At 41.9% G+C, this 17,962-nt stretch overlaps 1 protein-coding gene across 1 annotated transcript; it reads left to right on the plus strand.

The window, feature by feature from the left end:
• Positions 1-348: 348 nt before the first annotated feature.
• Positions 349-15,931, plus strand: qsox2 (quiescin Q6 sulfhydryl oxidase 2). Its single transcript, XM_072664479.1, has 12 exons — positions 349-681; positions 5,040-5,140; positions 6,086-6,134; positions 6,242-6,347; positions 6,567-6,657; positions 7,544-7,689; positions 8,263-8,406; positions 10,370-10,499; positions 10,593-10,715; positions 10,986-11,136; positions 11,505-11,693; positions 12,421-15,931. The coding sequence occupies exons 1-12, from the start codon at positions 399-401 to the stop codon at positions 12,921-12,923; spliced, it is 2,016 nt and encodes a 671-aa protein (XP_072520580.1). The 5' UTR covers positions 349-398; the 3' UTR covers positions 12,924-15,931.
• Positions 15,932-17,962: the final 2,031 nt, after the last annotated feature.

The following is a 17,962-nucleotide window of genomic DNA, read 5'->3' on the forward strand; positions in this document are numbered from 1 at the left end:
TTTTTTTTTTTACTAAAATGTAATTAGCATTATATTATACTGGATGTATGACTAGTCAGTCATTAGTCGTTTATTTACAATTATTTAATTATATATTTTTTGCTAGGAAATATGCATTACACAGATCTTTAAATTATACTACTTAAACTATACTTCAGCCGAAATCAAAAAGTAAAAAACAAAAAAAGTGCAACTCCATCGCTGTGTAAGGATAACGAATAGCCTGCTATTTGCTCTGATACCCCTACATTTAGCTAGCACAGCTGCACCAATACAGCGCAGGCGAGAGGTGGGGCCCCTGCGCTGAATGAGCGCCGCTACGATGTCCTCGAAGGCAGCCTTGGTTGTTTCCATAAGCGTAGCCAGCAGAGCCTGGGCTGAGCGCAGTAACGCAGCTAATGGAGTTGGGACTGTGTTCCTCAGGCTACACCAGCGTTAATTCATTCCGAATGGCAGTCCTGTTTTACCTTAAAATTGCTATTTTTACGGCCGCGTTTAAGTACGGCCAAGCTACTCGGTTATACACCGAGGAGGACCCGGTGGTAATTTTAACGAGTGATAGTCTGAAGCAGACCCTGTTCAACTCCTCTACAGCCTGGCTGGTCCAGTTCTACTCATCGTGGTGTGGACACTGTATCCAGTACTCACCCACCTGGAAAGCACTGGCAGGCGATGTTAAAGGTAGGAAGCGGGGGAAGGTGGATGGTTTTCGCTCTCTGTTTCTCCATTTATAGCTAATAGCTAGCTAGCCCTCACTGGGCACTGCATGCCTTCCTCCTGCGCGTAGCCGAGCAGCACGTAGATAGCTCTAGTGAGCAGCCTAGCGAGCTAGTTGTGTATTCTGGGGAATGTGAACACATTGGGAATGAATCCTAATCGGTTTTAATGGTAATTATGTCTACAGATACCTCTTATGTCTACGTTGCATCTCTATTTTAAACTAAACTTCCGGGTTGTGTCCGAATGCGCACATTCCCCACTAAACAGTGGACCTAAACAGTAGCCTTCAGCGATGCATTCAGTAGAAACCTACAGCAAGCATAGTGTAGTGTTATTAGGTGATTTTGGACGCAGCCCAGGTCTTGTCGATCACGTGTTGAGCAGCGTCTCAGCCTTTCATTGCAGCTGTTCTTCGTATGGGCGACTTGGGATGTTTTAGCCAGCTATCTGGCCAGCACCTGTGAGCACCTCCACGCCTTCTGGCCATAAGACCTTGTTTTTTTTGTTTGTACAGCTGCTGAGCTTTCCCATGATGGTCCTGATGTGCTGCTCTCATATCTGGCAGTCTCAGTTTTCAATATAAATCTCATTTGATCTACAAGTGTCTCTATTAGTCAGTCATCGTCTAATCTCTGATCTGGTAGCAGATGGGAGAAGGCAGAGAGGCCCATTGTGAAATATACAGTATAAAGTTATGTCTGAAATTATTTCTATGTATTTTGTAATCATTGTTTTTAGTATGTAGCTCATTTAGTCCACCGGTGTATCTTCTAAACCCAGCACTAGACTGGATCATCATTATTTAATCCATTGATTTGAGCTTGGAGAAAGCAGTATGGCTGTGTAATATTAAAAATTACTAGAGTACTAAAATATGGTATTTGTGTATATGGTATAAAAATGTTTGTACATTCATTTATTATGATATGTTATTTACACAATAATCATGTGTTAATTCCACGTTCATCAGATTCAGACTTTGAGCCCGTGCTTAAAATGATTTATATATATATATATATATATATATATATATATATATATATACTCTTGATATCGGAAGAAACAGTGATTGAACAGGTGCCCAGGTACTTTTCTCCATATAGTTTTCCATAAAAAGCATTTAATCAGAGCACTGAATTCTTAAAAATAACAATACTACAAAGGATCTTTGAGGGATTTCATAGGACAACCACTTTTGGTTGTGTAAAGAGCTATTTTGGTAGAAGAAATCTGAGCGTGAAGAACTTTTTAACTGATAAGGAAAGTTTATACATTGATTCATTATGTTTATGAGATGTTATTTACATGATAGACTTGTTAATTCCACACCCATCAGGTTTAGATCTCGAGCCCTTGCTCAGATAATGGAGACTTGGTTATGATGTAGCTCTGAAATATTGTGTATGTGTGTGTTTCACTACCAATAAATGGCTGCTTTGCTCAAGCAGTATCTCCTCTAAAGCCTAGGGCGGCACTGAATCAGTCTAATCTGAGTTGATGCACTCTATAAACACACACAGTCCCCATTGAAAGGTACAGCAGAATCCAGCTCCTGGTGATCACTTCGCCTCAGAATCACACCGCAGTTTCCCAGGGAACCAGTGTGAAACTTGTGAATGTGACTCGCCCTCCAGACACAAACGTGTGGAAACCTCAGTGCTCCCTTTGTTTGCTAGTTTACCCAGTGATTACCGAGACGATGGCCTGGAGAAGCACCGCTCCAATAAGCAGCTTGGAGAAAGCAGAGAGGAGAAAGCCCACCTTTGGACATGCTGAGGTCTGCTGAATGCCCTCCCTTGGATGAATAATTGGATTAAGAGCCTTGCCCCCTCTGTGCTTATTAGACCTCCTTCCAGGCCCAGTACTGTACTGATTAAAGCGGTGTCAGACTGTGCCATGTGTCTGTGTGAACAGGCCGGACTGACTTGCCCTCAGTAAACATCTTGTGTTGGGTGCAGCTGAGGGTAATGATGCTGCAAAGGTCTCTGGTTTCACACATTTGGCCTAAATGAGGATGAATCCATTAGCGATGTCGGAGTTGCCAAAGCAACCTAGATGCTGGATGGGAAATGTATATTTTAGGATATTTTATATCTTTGTGGTTATTTTCTGGGAGATTCCTGACTCTTGGGAGATTTCCTCAAAAGAGAATGCTTTAGGGAAGTCATCTGACTCTCAAACACGTGTCTGTAAAGGGGTATGAAATCATGGCTTATTAAGCAGAAGACCCCCTACCCCCCCCCCCCCCCCCTGCTAACTGAGATTCAGGGGCATTTTTTTACACAATAAACACTATGTCCAAATGTTTATGGACACCCCTTCAAATGAATGCATTCCACTATTCGAAGTTGCACCCATTGCTGACAGATGTGCACACACAAAGCTTGCCTAATCACTGTAGAGAAGTATTGCCAATAGAATAGGACTCTCTGGAGAAGATAAACATGAACCTACTGGCTGTGTTTTCTTGAATGATGCTTAGTGCTCCATCCAAAACCAATGAGTTGGGGATGAGGTGGGGTGGTGGTCATCCAACATCTTGACCTCACTGATGCTCTTATTGCTGATTGCAGTCAGATCCTCACAGCAATGTTCCAAAGCAGTAGTAGAAAGCCTTCCCTGGACAGTAGAGACAGTGAATGAACAGGTGCCATAGAAGAACCACTTTTGGTTGTATAAAGAACTTTTCTTTTTGCAGAAGAGATGTCAGTGTGAAGAACCTTTTAACTGGTAAGGAACTTTTTCCATCAAAAGAGGTTCTTCACACTTCTATAATTTGTATTGCTCTTTGCAAACACATTCCTTCCTGGAAACCAAAAGAACACCTTTAGCTCCCATTTTTTTAAGAGTAGTGTGTTTTGGAAGTTCATTTATACATGCTTTAAGCTTTTGTTGGGTGGGTATTTGAGTTATAAAGAGCTATCAGATTGAAACAGTGAGTTGACTACAGTGTTGTAAAGGAGCTAGGAGCTGATTGGTCAGGGAGGAGAGTCAGACTTATAAGATTTATTAAAACATTTTAAGAAAAGTCTGAACTAAACCAACTGAATCTGCCCAGAATGTCTGATTATAGAAACTGCTCCTAAACCTGTGTGGCTGCATTATTTATACAAACACAAAGATTGGAATACTCAGCATTAAGAGACTTTAATTGGATCAAAATAAGGAAATAACCTGATCGGGACATCCCTACATTCAACACATGGTTTGGTAAATCAGTGCTTGATGATGTTCAGTTCCATTACCCGCTCACCTGATTTACCAAGTCCATGCACTGGCTTGGGGTGTCCAGGGGAAATCTTGAACCAAGCTTTCTCAGCTACTTTCTTCAAAATGAGAAATTCTTGTTCCTTTGTTTACTTGCATCTGTGGTAATGTGCTCCGGAGCTTCTGGAAGTAAAGTACTCTTATTGCTGAGAGAAAGGGCTTTAAATTATGTGCTTAGGAGCCTAAAACATTCCACATACTGACATGGCAGAAGGCTGCAATCCACCCTTGTGAAGGTCTCACCCTGAACTAGAAAATCAAAATGTAAGGAACAGGAATGAAAATGTGTTGGAATGCAGACTTTGCACATTTCGTCAAGAAGAGGTTGGATTTGGTCTTTTTCAGCGATTGATGGAGGGCGACCGTGTGTGCTGTTGAATATGTTAAGTCTCAACAAGCTGCCAGCTGGGTGGCTCGTGAGTGGCCGCCTACCAGCTGTTACCCTCACAATAGAGGTTGCATGGCCCCTTTGTCCCGCCCGACCCTGGCGTGCATTCCCCCACAAGACCAGAAATGCACTCCAGCAGGTGAAGAATAAACCACAAGGGATCGGGAGGGGATCCTAGAGACTCATGATGCCCTCTGGCTACCCCCCCCCCCTTTTTTTTTTTTTTTTTACCCCCACCTTTTCTTCTAAATTCAGGATTTCACACAAACCACCCACTGCCACAGTTATTCCCAAGGGTTCATCTCTCCACACCCCATCTGCTCCTCTTAACTTCTTTTTTTTTTATTGCATATTTTTCTGTATTAAACCACATGTTGATTCAGTGCTACTTTCTGCATTTAAAGATTACACAGAAGAAGCTGAACATATAGACCCAACCAGTTATTATGACACACCAGATGCACTATGATTAAACACTATGATTAACTTCGGTTTCTGCTGAGGCCTGTTCTTAAAGAGGCAAAGAGGCGGCTTGTACTTTGTCATGCAAAACTGCCTTTATGGGAACTTGGGAAATGTCTGAATTCAACGATGTCCTTTAGATGGGGAAGGAAAGTAACATGTTTTAGGATTTAACTTGAGTCTGAATTCTCTCACACCACAGATTGGTCTCAGGCCATCCGCATTGGAGTTCTGGACTGCGCACACGAGAAGAACTTCGACATATGTAAAGAGTTTAGCATCCACTTCTACCCTACGTTCCGGGTATGTTTTGATGTTGGAATCAGACTTATTGAATAATTCACTCTGTCAGACTAAATTAGCTGTGTTAAAATATGTGTAATATTAGAAAACTGAAGCCACAAAACTGGGGCATTTTTCCCAAAAGTCATGTAACACAAAGTCTCAAATGGATGTGTATTACTTGCAAGTGGTGAATGGTGACTGTGAGAGTTGGGCCTTACAGCAACATTATGTGGCATATGTACCTTAAAATAAGATTCAAAATCCATATGATGCTCCACTGACTTGTAAAAGGGACAACAGTGTCCATAATTCCCACTCTGGGCTCGACTCACCAGCAATTGCACTGTGCATGTTTGGTGAAGCCGGCAGGACAACGCTCACAAAAGCTGCAACACTCTGTTCTAAATATCATATATCAAAGCCACAATTGTGTAAAATCCTGTGATATTACTTGTATAATTATACGTTCACCTTCAGTGACTGACTGACTGACTGACTGACTGAGCGGCTCACAGCTTTAATTATACCTCCCAAATATAGGGGAATCCCAAGAGCAAGAAACCCTAATTCTTGCATAAGCTTTTTAAGTGTAAGTCATGAATGCCCAAATGCCCTAATTTTCCAATGGCAGTGAAGTTCAACTTAGATGAAATGGGTTAAGCTTCATTCTGTGTTTTATTTAAAGCTTGTCACAAACATTTGTACCCTGTATGTTGCAGTCGTTCAGTAAGTGCTAACATGTTTCCATGACTAACATCCAACTGAAACCAACTGGTTAGATGTTCAGTGATTTAATGGACTGTGAGAAAGTTGTCCTAACTCCTTCACCCAATTGGGGAACATATTTTTACTATATATGCAGAGGTCTGTTAAATAACTGTTGAAGGTTTTATGAAGACTGAGACTACTTCAACTGCCATCTTAAGTTCATGCTTTTAATAATTGTCTTTTTTGGTTCCCTAGTACTTCAAAGCACACGTCACTACATCTGATATTGGAAAGACATACAGAGGTGTGGTAGAATTTCATATGCATTTCACATTTCATTACAGAAGTTCGTTTCTCTGGTTAAACTAGCTGTTATTTGTTTACCTTTTGGTTTGTGTTGATGGTTGACAGGCGCTGATCGAGAGCTTCAGACAGTTCGACAGCTGATGGTAAACTTTCTCCAAAACCACACCAGGCAAGACTGGCCTGCTAGCTGCCCTCCCCTGGAACCTGCCAGGTTTGTTCATAAGCACATTAAGCAAAACACAAAACTACTGAAATATTTATGCATGGCTCTACCCACTACTTTGCTAGCTTCCGCTTGGATAGCTAGGGATCTCTGGGTCCTCTCGTCTGCCTCTGTTCTTACTGCAGTTTGAACATTCAGTGCCTTACTCCAAACTTCAGCAACAAAGAGACTGTCATCCATTATTGTTCCTCTGTGGGCTTTTCACAGGACCGAGGACATTCTGTCCTTGATGGGCCAAAAATCAGAGCACTATACTGCCGTTATCATAGAGGATGGAGACTCCTACGTAGGAAGAGAGGTATGGACAATGACGGCAGGCTGTTTTGCATACCAGTGGAGGATAGCAGAGTTTAAAATCAGATTTTTCTTCTTCATACATCCTCACTACTTTGAATGGGAGCATCGACATTCGGAAAGGGCACCGCCCACCCCTACATCACTGTCATTAATTGAGGTGGAGTTAGTCACAGAAGAACAGTGTTTTCAGCCTGTTAAGTGTTGCACTAGCCTGGAATAGAGGGTTGGTTTCTAGGCATGGAACCACTTATTGTAACAAAATGCTGCGCTATATGTCCAAATGTTTTGTGGACACCCCTTCTAATGAATGCATTCAGCTACTTTAAGTTGCAACCATTGCTGACGTAGATGTGCAAATGCGCACACACACACAGCTTGTCTAGTCCCTGTAAAGAATTACTGCCAATAGAATAGGACTTGGCAGATAAGAATGAACCTTTTGGCCCCTACGTAACACCAGGTGTGAGCTAGAGGGGTATAAAGCCCCCCAGCATTGAGCTGTGGAGCAGTGAAACGATGTACCCTGGAATGATAATGGTGCTCCATTCAGAACTTTTGAGATGAGGTGGGGTGGTGATAATCCAACATCCTAACCTCAGTACCGCTAGTCACTGAGTGCAATCAGATCCCCAGAGCTGTGATCCAAAAGCTAGTGGAGAGATTATTTCAGTTATTTTAACAAAAGCAGATTTTTTTTATTTTATTTTTTTTTAACACCCTTGATTTTTTGGAAAAAAAACAAACAATTAATTAGCAGGTGTCCCAATACTATTGTCAATAAAATAAGGTTTGTCATGCCGAAAGTGCAGAAGATGAAATGGACTAGAAATAATCAGTGCAACACCTCCTATTGCTCTTTTCTCTGATGTTCTCACTTCACTTCACAGGTAATATTAGACCTGATGCCATATCAGGGTGTTGTAGTGAAGAGAGCTCTGAACTCAGAAAAGCTCCTCATGGAGAAGCTAGGCATCACCACAGTCCCTACAGCCTACCTCTTCCACCCCAATGGAACACATGCAGTCATGGAAGTGTAAGTAATTCAGCTCCCTTCAGACTGGCTATCCAGATTTATTTTGAGGGTCTGTGATGCCAGTGTGCAAACAGTATAAATAGTGCTCTGCTGCATTGTATGTAGGGCTTGCAGCTCAACAGTAATTCACATTGTGCTGCCTTTGTATTATGTATTAAATTATAATACAGTAAGGCTGCAGCAATTTGTTTACACAGGATTATGTTTATTTACCTTTGAGAATTGCTTCGTAAATTGCTTTGTATGCAAGATGCATCAAATATGTTGCACATCATCATTGTCAAGTAAAAACCTTGTACCTCCAAATAGCAGCTGTACAGGAGAAGGAAAAACCTTCTTAACTTTCAGTGGAAGTTAATGTAGAAAGATTTTATTTCATGTCATTTTGGAGCATTTCTATTGGTCCATCCATTGTCAGATTATGATGGAATGTAAAGAACAACTGCCAGATTCACTTTAAGCCAAAGAGTAAAACTGCAAAATAGGAGATGCAAGGTTTTTGCATGACAGCCATGATATATACTGTAGTGCTCCTGTCAGATGTTTCATAGGTGTCCCCTGATGTACTCGTAGGCAGAAGAGGCTTCGCTTTTTCTATTCTTCTTTCCTCAAGCTGCTACCTAGAGTGCACAGAAAGCAGTCAACTTCAGTCCAGCGGCCTGCACAGACAGTCAGTAAAGGCCACGGCTCGAACGAGGTGTGGAAAGAGTTTGATAAGTAAGTGTGATTCTCTCGTATTGTTTTTGAAGGTGGACAAGGTTTAATGTTCTTTTTCATGTGATGAAATAACTTCCACTCATGATTCACACCAGTATGTACAGTGCATCCGGAAAGTATTCACAGCGCTTCACTTTTTCCACATTTTGTTAGGTTACAGCCTTATTCCAAATTGTATTAAATTAATCTCTTTCCTCAAAATTCTACACAAAATACCCCATTATGACCATGTGAAAAAAATTTTCTTGAGAGTTCTGAAAATTTATTAAAAATAAAAAACTAAGAAATCACATTTACGTAAGTATTCATAGCCTTCGCCATGAAGCTCAAAATTGAGCTCAGGTGCATCCTGTTTCCACTGATCATCCTTGAGATGTTTCTACAGCTTAAATGGAGTCCCCCTGTGGTAAATCCAGTTGATTGGACATGATTTGGAAAGGCACACACCTGTCTATATAAGGTCCCACAGTTGACTGCATGTCAGAGCGCAAACACCAAGCATGAAGTCAAAGGAATTGTCTGTAGACCTCCGAGACAAAATAGTCTCGAGGCACAAATCTGGGGAAGGATACAGAAAAATTTCTGCTGCTTTGAAGGTCCCAATGAGCACAGTGGCCTCCATCATCCGTAAATGGAAGAAGTTTGGAACCACCAGGACTCTTCCTAGAGCTGGCCGGCCATCTAAATTGAGCGATCGGGGGAGAAGGGCCTTGGTCAGGGAGGTGACGAAGAACCCGATGGTCACTCTGTCAGAGCTCCAGCGTTCCTCCGTGGAGAGAGGAGAACCTTGCAGAAGGACAACCATCTCTGCAGCAATCCACCAATCAGGCCTGTATGGCAGAGTGGCCAGGCGAAAGCCACTTCTTAGTAAAAGGCACAAGGCAGCCCGTCTGGAATTTGCCAAAAGGCACCTGAAGAACTCTCAGACCACGAGAAACAAAATTCTCTGGTCTGATGAGACAAAGATTGAACTCTTTGGTGTGAATGCCAGGCGTCATGTTTGGAGGAAACCAGGCACTGCTCATCACGAGGCCAATACCATCCCTACAGTCAAGCATGGTGGTGGCAGCATCATGCTATGGGGATGTTTTTCAGCAGCAGGAACTGCCAGACTAGTCAGGATAGAGGGAAAGATGAATGCAGCAATGTACAGAGACATCCTGGATGAAAACCTACTCCATAGCGCTCTTGACCTCAGACTGGGGCGACGGTTCATTTTTCAGCAGGACAACGATCCGAAGCACACAGCCAAGATCTCAAAGGAGTGGCTTCAGGACCACTCTGTGAATGTCCTGGAGTGGCCCAGCTAGAGCCCAGACTTGAATCCGATTGAACATCTCTGGAGAGATCTGAAAATGGCTGTGCACAGACGTCTCCCATCCAACCTGATGGAGCTTCAGAGGTACTGCAAAGAAGAATGGGCAAAACTGCCTAAAGAGAGGTGTGCCAAGCTTGTGGCATCATATTCAAAAAGACTTGAGGCTGTAGTTGCTGCCAAGGGTGGTTCTACAAAGTATTAAGCAAAGGCTGTGAATACTTATGTAAATATGATTTCTTTGTTTTTTAATTTTAATAAATTTTCAGAACTCTCAAGAAAACTTTTTTCACATGGTCATAATGGGGTATTTTGTGTAGAATTTTGAGGAAAGAGATTAATTTAATACAATTTGGAATAAGGCTGTAACCTAACAAAATGTGGAAAAAGTGAAGCGCTGTGAATACTTTCCGGATGCACTGTAATCCAGGTAAGTGGTTGTCACAGAATAACACCTTTGTTTTATGGTGACCGAAATCACACAGCTGCCAAAATGCAGGTCAGCAGGAACTGAAAAACTTTCACACTTTAAACCTGCAGATTTGAAAGAGACTTTAAGAGATAAGAATGTCTTAATGTTTCTTGAAAATTCAAGCCCTATCTAACTTCATTTGAAACATTATCAGTAAGTAAACTTTACCTTCAAAGGTCTAAAGTGTACATGGTGGACCTGGAGTCTGGCTTGCATTATCTACTGAGAGTGGAGCTGGCAACTCACAAGACCTTGGAGGGAGAGGAGCTGAAAACCTTCAAAGACTTTGTCACAGTGGTGGCTAAGGTAGGAGCTATAAGTCCCAAGACACTGTCATTCCCCATTGTGTGAATTGCTGCCATGTCGTCTTATTGCACCATGTTCCTTTTCTGCTTGCAGCTGTTTCCTGGGCGCCAGTCTGTGGTTAAGCTTTTGGAGACTCTGCTGGAGTGGCTGGTCAGTTTACCTTTGGAGAAGATCCCTTACGATGCCATCCTGGACCTGGCCAACAACAAAATGCGGGTGAGTCATTTTACTTTAAGCATTTTTAAATGTCTAATTGGCCATGTGGACCAAATTATCGAGAACTGTTGAGTGGGCATTTTTGACCTTAGCTCAAAATTTGAATATGAACTAATTCATAAACGAACTCTTACTTAAATATGTACAGTATTTAGAAGATATCCACACTAATCCAGAAGGTGTCTGTACAATAATTCAGCCAGTGACAGATGTAGTGAAGGGAAGTATGTGACAGTTTTGTAACTGTTGAACCTTGCTGTTTTGTGTCAGATCTCCGGGTTGTACCTGAGTGAGCATGTGCAGTGGGTGGGCTGCCAGGGCAGCAGTGTGGCTCTGCGAGGATATCCTTGCTCCCTCTGGACTCTGTTCCACGTGCTCACCGTGCAGGCTGCCAGCCGGCCAGACGCTCTCGCCAACACTGGTACCAACAGCCAAATGCTTTCAGCTTTTCCTCCAACAAGTGACTAAGATGCCTGTGTCTTTGTTTTTTTTTATACATGTATATTAAGAAGCAAGGTTTCCCTGAATTGTACTAAGTAAAATGCTTGGTTTGTCAATGCTTAGGAGAAGGCATTCCCATTTCTTGTTTTTTTTTTTTTTTTTTTTTGGGTTATACTTTTAGGAAATACTAGTGTATTTCTTTCTCATTCACAGTTATTTATACCTCAGTTGTTTTTTGGAATGGTCGACACATTTGAAGGGGACTTTGTGGAGAGGAGAGATTGTGCTCTGATTGCTCAAGCCAAAGCTCTAATTTTCCTTTTGGTGACCCATTACTCTTTCCCTCAGCGCTAGAGGATGATCCATTGGCGGTGCTTCAAACAATGCGCCACTACATTGGGACTTTCTTTGGCTGCCGCGAGTGTGGCAAGCACTTTGAGGAGATGGCACAGGAATCTATAAGCCAGGTGAAATCTCTGGATGAGGCTGTGCTCTGGCTGTGGAGGAGACATAACCAGGTTAATGCAAGACTAGCAGGTAAGGTATAGGAATAGAATGGAGTTTGCTGGCACAATTTCTTTTGACATTAGAATCAGTTTTAATAGTCATTTAATTCATATTTCCGGGTTCTTCAACAATTGGATGGGTCCTGAACAATTGGATGATTTCCCTGCTGAAACACAACTGATTCAACTCATGTGTTTAATAAGGGAAATCACTAACTGTTCTGGAATTGAATAACCCTGCTCTGTTTGAAGGTTGTAAATACACAGATCAGCCATTAGTATAGTAACAGTACCGGTAACAATGATCATCATATACAGTGGCATCTGTCGAGGGGTGGGATATGTTCAGCAGCAGGTAAACAGTCAGTTCTTGAAGGTGATGTGTTAAAAGCAGGAAAAATGGGCAAGCATTATGAATCTGAGCCACTTTAAGGATCTAGGCCAAATTGTGATTCCTAGATGACTGGGTCTGCAAATCTCTGAAATATCAGGCAGGTCTTATGGCAGTACCTACCAAAAGTGGTCCAAGAAAGGACAAGCAATATACCAGCAACAGGGTCATTGAGTATCTAAGGCTCAGTGATGCTAGATACCACAGAACGCCTTCAGAGGTCTTGTAGAGTCCATGCATCAAATGCTCAGATTATGATTGCACGAGGAATCTCCTCAATATTAGGCAGGTGGAGATAATGTTATGGCTAATTTGATTTACCTGAGATGGTATAAAATGTAAAATGATCATTGTTTATTCTGTGTAGGATCAATGAGTGAAGACCCCATGTTTCCTAAAACACAATGGCCCACCCCTGACCTCTGCCCTACGTGCCATGAAGAGCAGGATGGGCTTCATGTGTGGAATGAAGACATGGTGCTTGCTTTTCTCAAACAACACTACGGCGCTGCCAACATTTCCCCCAAATACGTCAGCGATAGCCATCCACAACCAGGCCCTCCTGCTCCTAACAAAGCCATAGCTGCAACCCAGTCCCATATTCACAAAAAAGGACTGAAGCCATCTGCTGACAGTTCTCCTAAACATCAGAAGCAAACTGACCTCAATGGAGCTGGTGATGGAGGCTCCGGCATCCAAAAGGATCCCAGGCCCGGTGTCTCGTTTCTGGGGCTCGGCTTCTCCAGCTTGGACATGAGCCTGTGCGTGCTGCTCTACGCCTTCTCGTGCGTGTTCCTCATGCTCATGTTCTTCTTCTTCCGGGTCCGCTCCAAAAGGTGGAAGATCAAAAGCCATCGGCCCTTCGTATAGCAGGAGAGAGCTGCTTTGCGAAACCCTTCTGAGAGACCTAATTGTAATATAGAGAAACTCCTGCCAGAGTTTGAAGGAAACTTTAATTTATTTGTTTATCGTCTTTCCTGTTTTTTGTTATATTTGCTGTGAAGAGACTCCTAATGTCAAACTTAATGAAACTCCTAGTTATAAGGTCAGAGACTTGTAAGTGGAGTTTTTCCACTCTTACGGCAAGTAGAAAGCATGTGTGAGAGGTGACGACATGTTTTAATAAGCGAAAGAACACAAATCTGACTACTATGGTCAAAGAAATCTATTTTTATGGAAATATTATGTATAAGGAGGTTATTTCTAAGAGATTTTTAAAGACTGAGTGTTCCCCCTAATTTGTTGATGGACTAACACACTCCAACTCACACTGACCCCATATTTGTATGTAATCTTACCGAACAGTTTACCCCATAAGTTATGGGTGCCAGCTTAGCTGTCAACCCTTGAATCACTGCCTTTCAGTGCCCTTCAGTTACACTAGAAAAGGACCATTCTGGAGCATTCTGCTAGGTAGTCCAACCTTCTTGGACCATGTTTGGCCTGTTTGTTAATGGCCTTTACTGGACCTCATCATTAAGTTTGTTCGGATCGCCTATTGCTATCCGGATGCTATTCTCAAATCCGTGCCAGAGCACAGGACTTTCCAGTAGTTTGAGCATAACCGAGTCCGCTTTTCTTTATCGCGATTTCAGCTTGTAAGGTTTAGTCACATTGTGTCCTTGCGTTAATCGTTATTTCCCCAGGCTCTCACGGTTCAAGCATTTTTTGAATAGTGACATAGTTCGCTGTGATTGATTTTGGTTTCTATGCCCTAATGTTTCCCACCAGGGCACTCGGCGACATCATTGCTTGTGGCATTTAACATATTTTGAGCCCTGTCACAGCTACTGTGCAGCTGAGTGCAGAGATAAGCTTGTAAAATGTTGATACGTATTGTAATATTGATATGATATTTCACCGAGAGCGCAGTTAAATTATTGAGATGAAAAATGGATTGTCTTTTAATGTGTCTCGTAAGAATCGAGACTGATGAGAATTGAGAATTTGTTTTATGTTGAAATGACTGCTAAACCATCTTTGAGCTGGGATTTTTGTTTAAATACTTTGAGCAAGACATCTGCTAATCTGTTAACATGCTTTCAGAATTTTTCTGATGTGACCGAACACAGATTTAATACTAGACTGTACACATTTATTTTACAGTGCTCGGTGAACTCAAGATTCCAAGCCATTTTATCTAAAGCTCACAATCTTTATATAACATCCATGTGCATTACAAACAGTGTTTACTTTGGTACAAGTTATGGTGTAACTACTTGGGGACTAGTTGGTCCCGTTTGTAAGTACTGTGTAGCTAATAACTGTGTAGTTACACATTAACAATCATGTAACAACAATGTAATATAGCGATGTAGTCACAGTTCCAGATGCATTATTGTAGCACAACTTATGGAACCACACATGTACATCAGCATCAGTTTTTACTTGTGTAATTATTGTTATAGCTGTAACAGGCAAAACAGCAGTTCATATACATACAACCATAATAATATGCCATGTGTATAACCATATATAAACAGCAGGTGAGCGCTTGTGCAATTGCATGAGTTGAAACTGAAGTTGATACACATCTGTGATTACACAAGCTGTCTTACTGTAATGCATCTGTAGCAGTGAATGCATCAGAAATGATGCTATTGCATAGTTTTTAAATGTGTGATTATACAGTTATTAGTGACAATTACAATAACAATCACATAACTGATAACTACTAATGTTGCTGTTACAGGTGCACTGCAGTAGTACAGCTTATGCAATTACAGATGTGGAGTTACACTAGTACATATCCATAATCAATAGGACATGCAGCAGTTCATTTAAATACAACTACCCTTCTCTTATTAAATATGTATAACCATATATAAGAGGTTACAGCTAATGGGAGCTTGTGGTAATTACATAAGTCGGAACTAAAGTTAATATTGCTGCTGTCCGATGAAAAACATGTATCTCCGTTTTTGTTCGTTTTCAATTTTGACTGTGTAAATAATTCTGGATGAGTGGACCAATAGAAATGATAAATTTGCTTTAAGAGACTTTATTTTAACATTGACTTCTATTCAGAGTTAAAAACATCTGTCTTCTCCTGTAAAGCCACATGTTTTTCACTGTACAGCAATGATCTACATGTATTTACCCAAGCTGCAGTACTGTGATTCATCTGGAACAGCGAACACATACTAGTAATACTAGTTACTTTGTTGTTGTTGATGATTTAATGTGTAACTATGGTTATTAGATGTGTATCTACACCAGGGCTGCTCAGTCCTGGTTCTGGAGACCTACCATCCTGTAGAGTTCAGCACCCCGAATCTAACACACCTGATCCAGATAATTAAGGTCTTCAGGAGCAACTTAACATTAGTTAGCTCTGTTGGGTCTGAACTCTTCAGGGTGGTAGATCTCCAGGACCAGGATTGAGCAGCCCTGATCTACACAGTTAGAAACTGGTACCGACTAGTTAGTTCCTAATACCATTTTCAGCATTTGACGTTCATGTATTTATCTGCATTAAATGTGAAAAACTGACTTACTTTATTATATGTTGTTTTTTTTTTGCTGAAGCAGCTCTGGTATTTTTTATTAGTGTTATTATTATGATTCATTTTCATCTTAATGATGAGCCTTATTAATTCCTGCTGCTGTGTGAGGAGTGGTAGATAAAACTGGAGAACTCATTCATAATGGCACAGTAAAGTGGCCTTTTTCAGCTGCTCTAAAACAACATGGTGTCTTTAGTTTTCAGTGATTTAAGGCCAGAATATTTTTATGTGAAGAGTATTTTTGGGAGTGTGTGTGTGTGTGTGTGTGTGTGTTTGGTCTCGTCCTCAGCGAGAAACTTGTGGCATTTTGTACCTTGAATAATGTAACCTGTCTTTGAAAATAAAGATGTGCACATTGGCCCTGGTCTTGAAGCTGTCGAGAGCTCCTTATTTTCTTATGTAAAACTGTTCCCAGTACACTCTTAAAAATAAAGGTGCCTCAAAGGGTTCTTTGAGTGATGCTGTAGAAGAACCACTTTTGATTGAAAGATTTTTTTTTTAAATTGGTAAAGATGCTTTCGGTTCCCTAAATAACTATTTTGTAACAGTGAGTGTGAAGAACCTTTTAAATTATTAAAGAACATTTTCACTTGATGTAAATTAAACAACCTTTACTTGACATGGGTTCTTACCCACTTTTGGATCTCTAATAAAAAAAAAAAAAAACATGTTGTATTGGAGATATGTGAGTGTCAAAAGAAACTTTACAGGTGATGTAAAACTTCTTTGCCAATTTAAAGAACCATTACTTGACGAGGGTTCTTCAGTACCTTTGGTTCCCTAAAGAACCATGTTGTAATGGAGATGCATGGTGTGTAAGATGCATGAGTGTAAAGAATCTTAAAATTGGAAAAGATCCTTTTCAAGTGATGGAAAGGTTCTTTACTTATTCACTGAGCCTTCACCTGATGAGAGCTTCTCTGAAAAAACAATGTAAAAGAACTGCATGAGGAACCTTTAAACTGGTAAAGAACCCGTTCAAGTGCAGGTTCTTCCCACTCGCACATCTCTCTTCTAAAAGTGGTTCTTTAATGGCATCGCTCCTTTTATTTGTAGGAGTGTGGGAAGCATAATAACGACGTCCCAACAAATATTCTTCTCAGGACGTTTCACTGCGGCATAGCTGCGTCCGTCCTCCAGTGGGCAGTGTGGAGCCTCCTCCCTCTCCTCACACTCACACACGCACACACACACACACAGAGAGAGAGAGAGAGAGAGAGAGAGAGAGAGAGCGAGCCCGGACTGCAGTCTCTCTCCTCTCTAGGGACGTCATACATGTGACCATGCAATCTCTCCATCTCGCGCTCGCATCCCAGCTGTCAACCTCACAGATGCTGGTTTTACAAGCATGAAGTGAAGAGCACTGTGTTCTGCACTTCTGTACTCTGGGCTGTCTTGGAGAACGTGTCGGGGCGGGGGGGGTGAAGAATCGCCTCAAAGCAAGAATTATTGATTCTGGATCTCGGGGAGGGGAGAGAAGAAAAAGTTTCAGGAATGAGATAAAGTGAAGATCAGACTGCAGTGAGAATCTGTGAGAAGTTTCTGGTGTCGAGCTTTTGTTGAAGAACAATTTGTCTTTTTCTTCCTTTTTTTCTGGCTGACACAGTTTCACAGCTTTTCAAAAGACCAGACAGTCGGGCGAGCTCAACTCCTGCAGTATTTACAAGGGCGTATGTCTGACATACATTATTTATATATTATAATTCCACACATCCCCCTTTAGCCCCCCCCCCCCCCCTTAATATCGGACGCGCGAGCAGATTACTGACGTTTTTACGTTTCTTCTTAAATAGTGCTGACTCATGCTCTATGGGCGTCTTAGCCTTAAAAGGCAATGAGTCAAAGGCAGAGCCCCAGTGCCTTTCTCTCGCCCCCCCCCCCCACCCCACCAACCTCCTCCTCCACTCTTCTACTGTGCTGAGTGATGCTGCTTTACCACCCTAGTGCTCCATATAGCCTCCCTCACACTGCAGTGCTTTGCCTGTGTACCTCACGAATCATGACAAACTCACATAACCGCCCTGCTAAGAGCCTAAGAGCCTAAAAGCCTGCTCTCTGTGATTTTTCTGTATAGACGTGACGGCAGATGCAGGTTGGAGGCTGAGTCTGCCTGTGTTTTTCTTTCTTTTTCTCTTTTCTCTCCCCCCCACCACCAACCCCCCCCCCCCCCCTCCTCTCCTGTCTGGCTGTTATCTGTCTGATGCCGTGTTGGCACATCTGATTGGGTATGCAGACTCTGTACTGAGCATGCCAGCCTGTGACAGGGACTGCATTGCAGCGTTGCTCTCTCCTGGCACACTCCATTTGTCTGCCCTTAATGTAAATAATCCTGCCGAGCATGGCAGAGAGAGAGAGCGAGGGAGGGAGAGCGAGAAAGAGAGAGAGAGAGAGAGAGAGAGAGAG

The sequence above is a fragment of the Salminus brasiliensis genome, chromosome 20, assembly GCF_030463535.1.
Source record: "Salminus brasiliensis chromosome 20, fSalBra1.hap2, whole genome shotgun sequence".
Classification (NCBI taxonomy): Eukaryota; Metazoa; Chordata; class Actinopteri; order Characiformes; family Bryconidae; genus Salminus; species Salminus brasiliensis.

Excerpts from the sequence above, each read along its gene's own strand:
- qsox2 (XM_072664479.1), top strand. The coding sequence starts at position 399 with ATGGAGTTGGGACTGTGTTCCTCAGGCTACACCAGCGTTAATTCATTC. Across the intron at positions 5,141-6,085 it reads ACTTCTACCCTACGTTCCGG|TACTTCAAAGCACACGTCAC; the intron begins GTATGTTTTGAT and ends TTGGTTCCCTAG. Across the intron at positions 8,407-10,369 it reads GTGTGGAAAGAGTTTGATAA|GTCTAAAGTGTACATGGTGG; the intron begins GTAAGTGTGATT and ends TTACCTTCAAAG.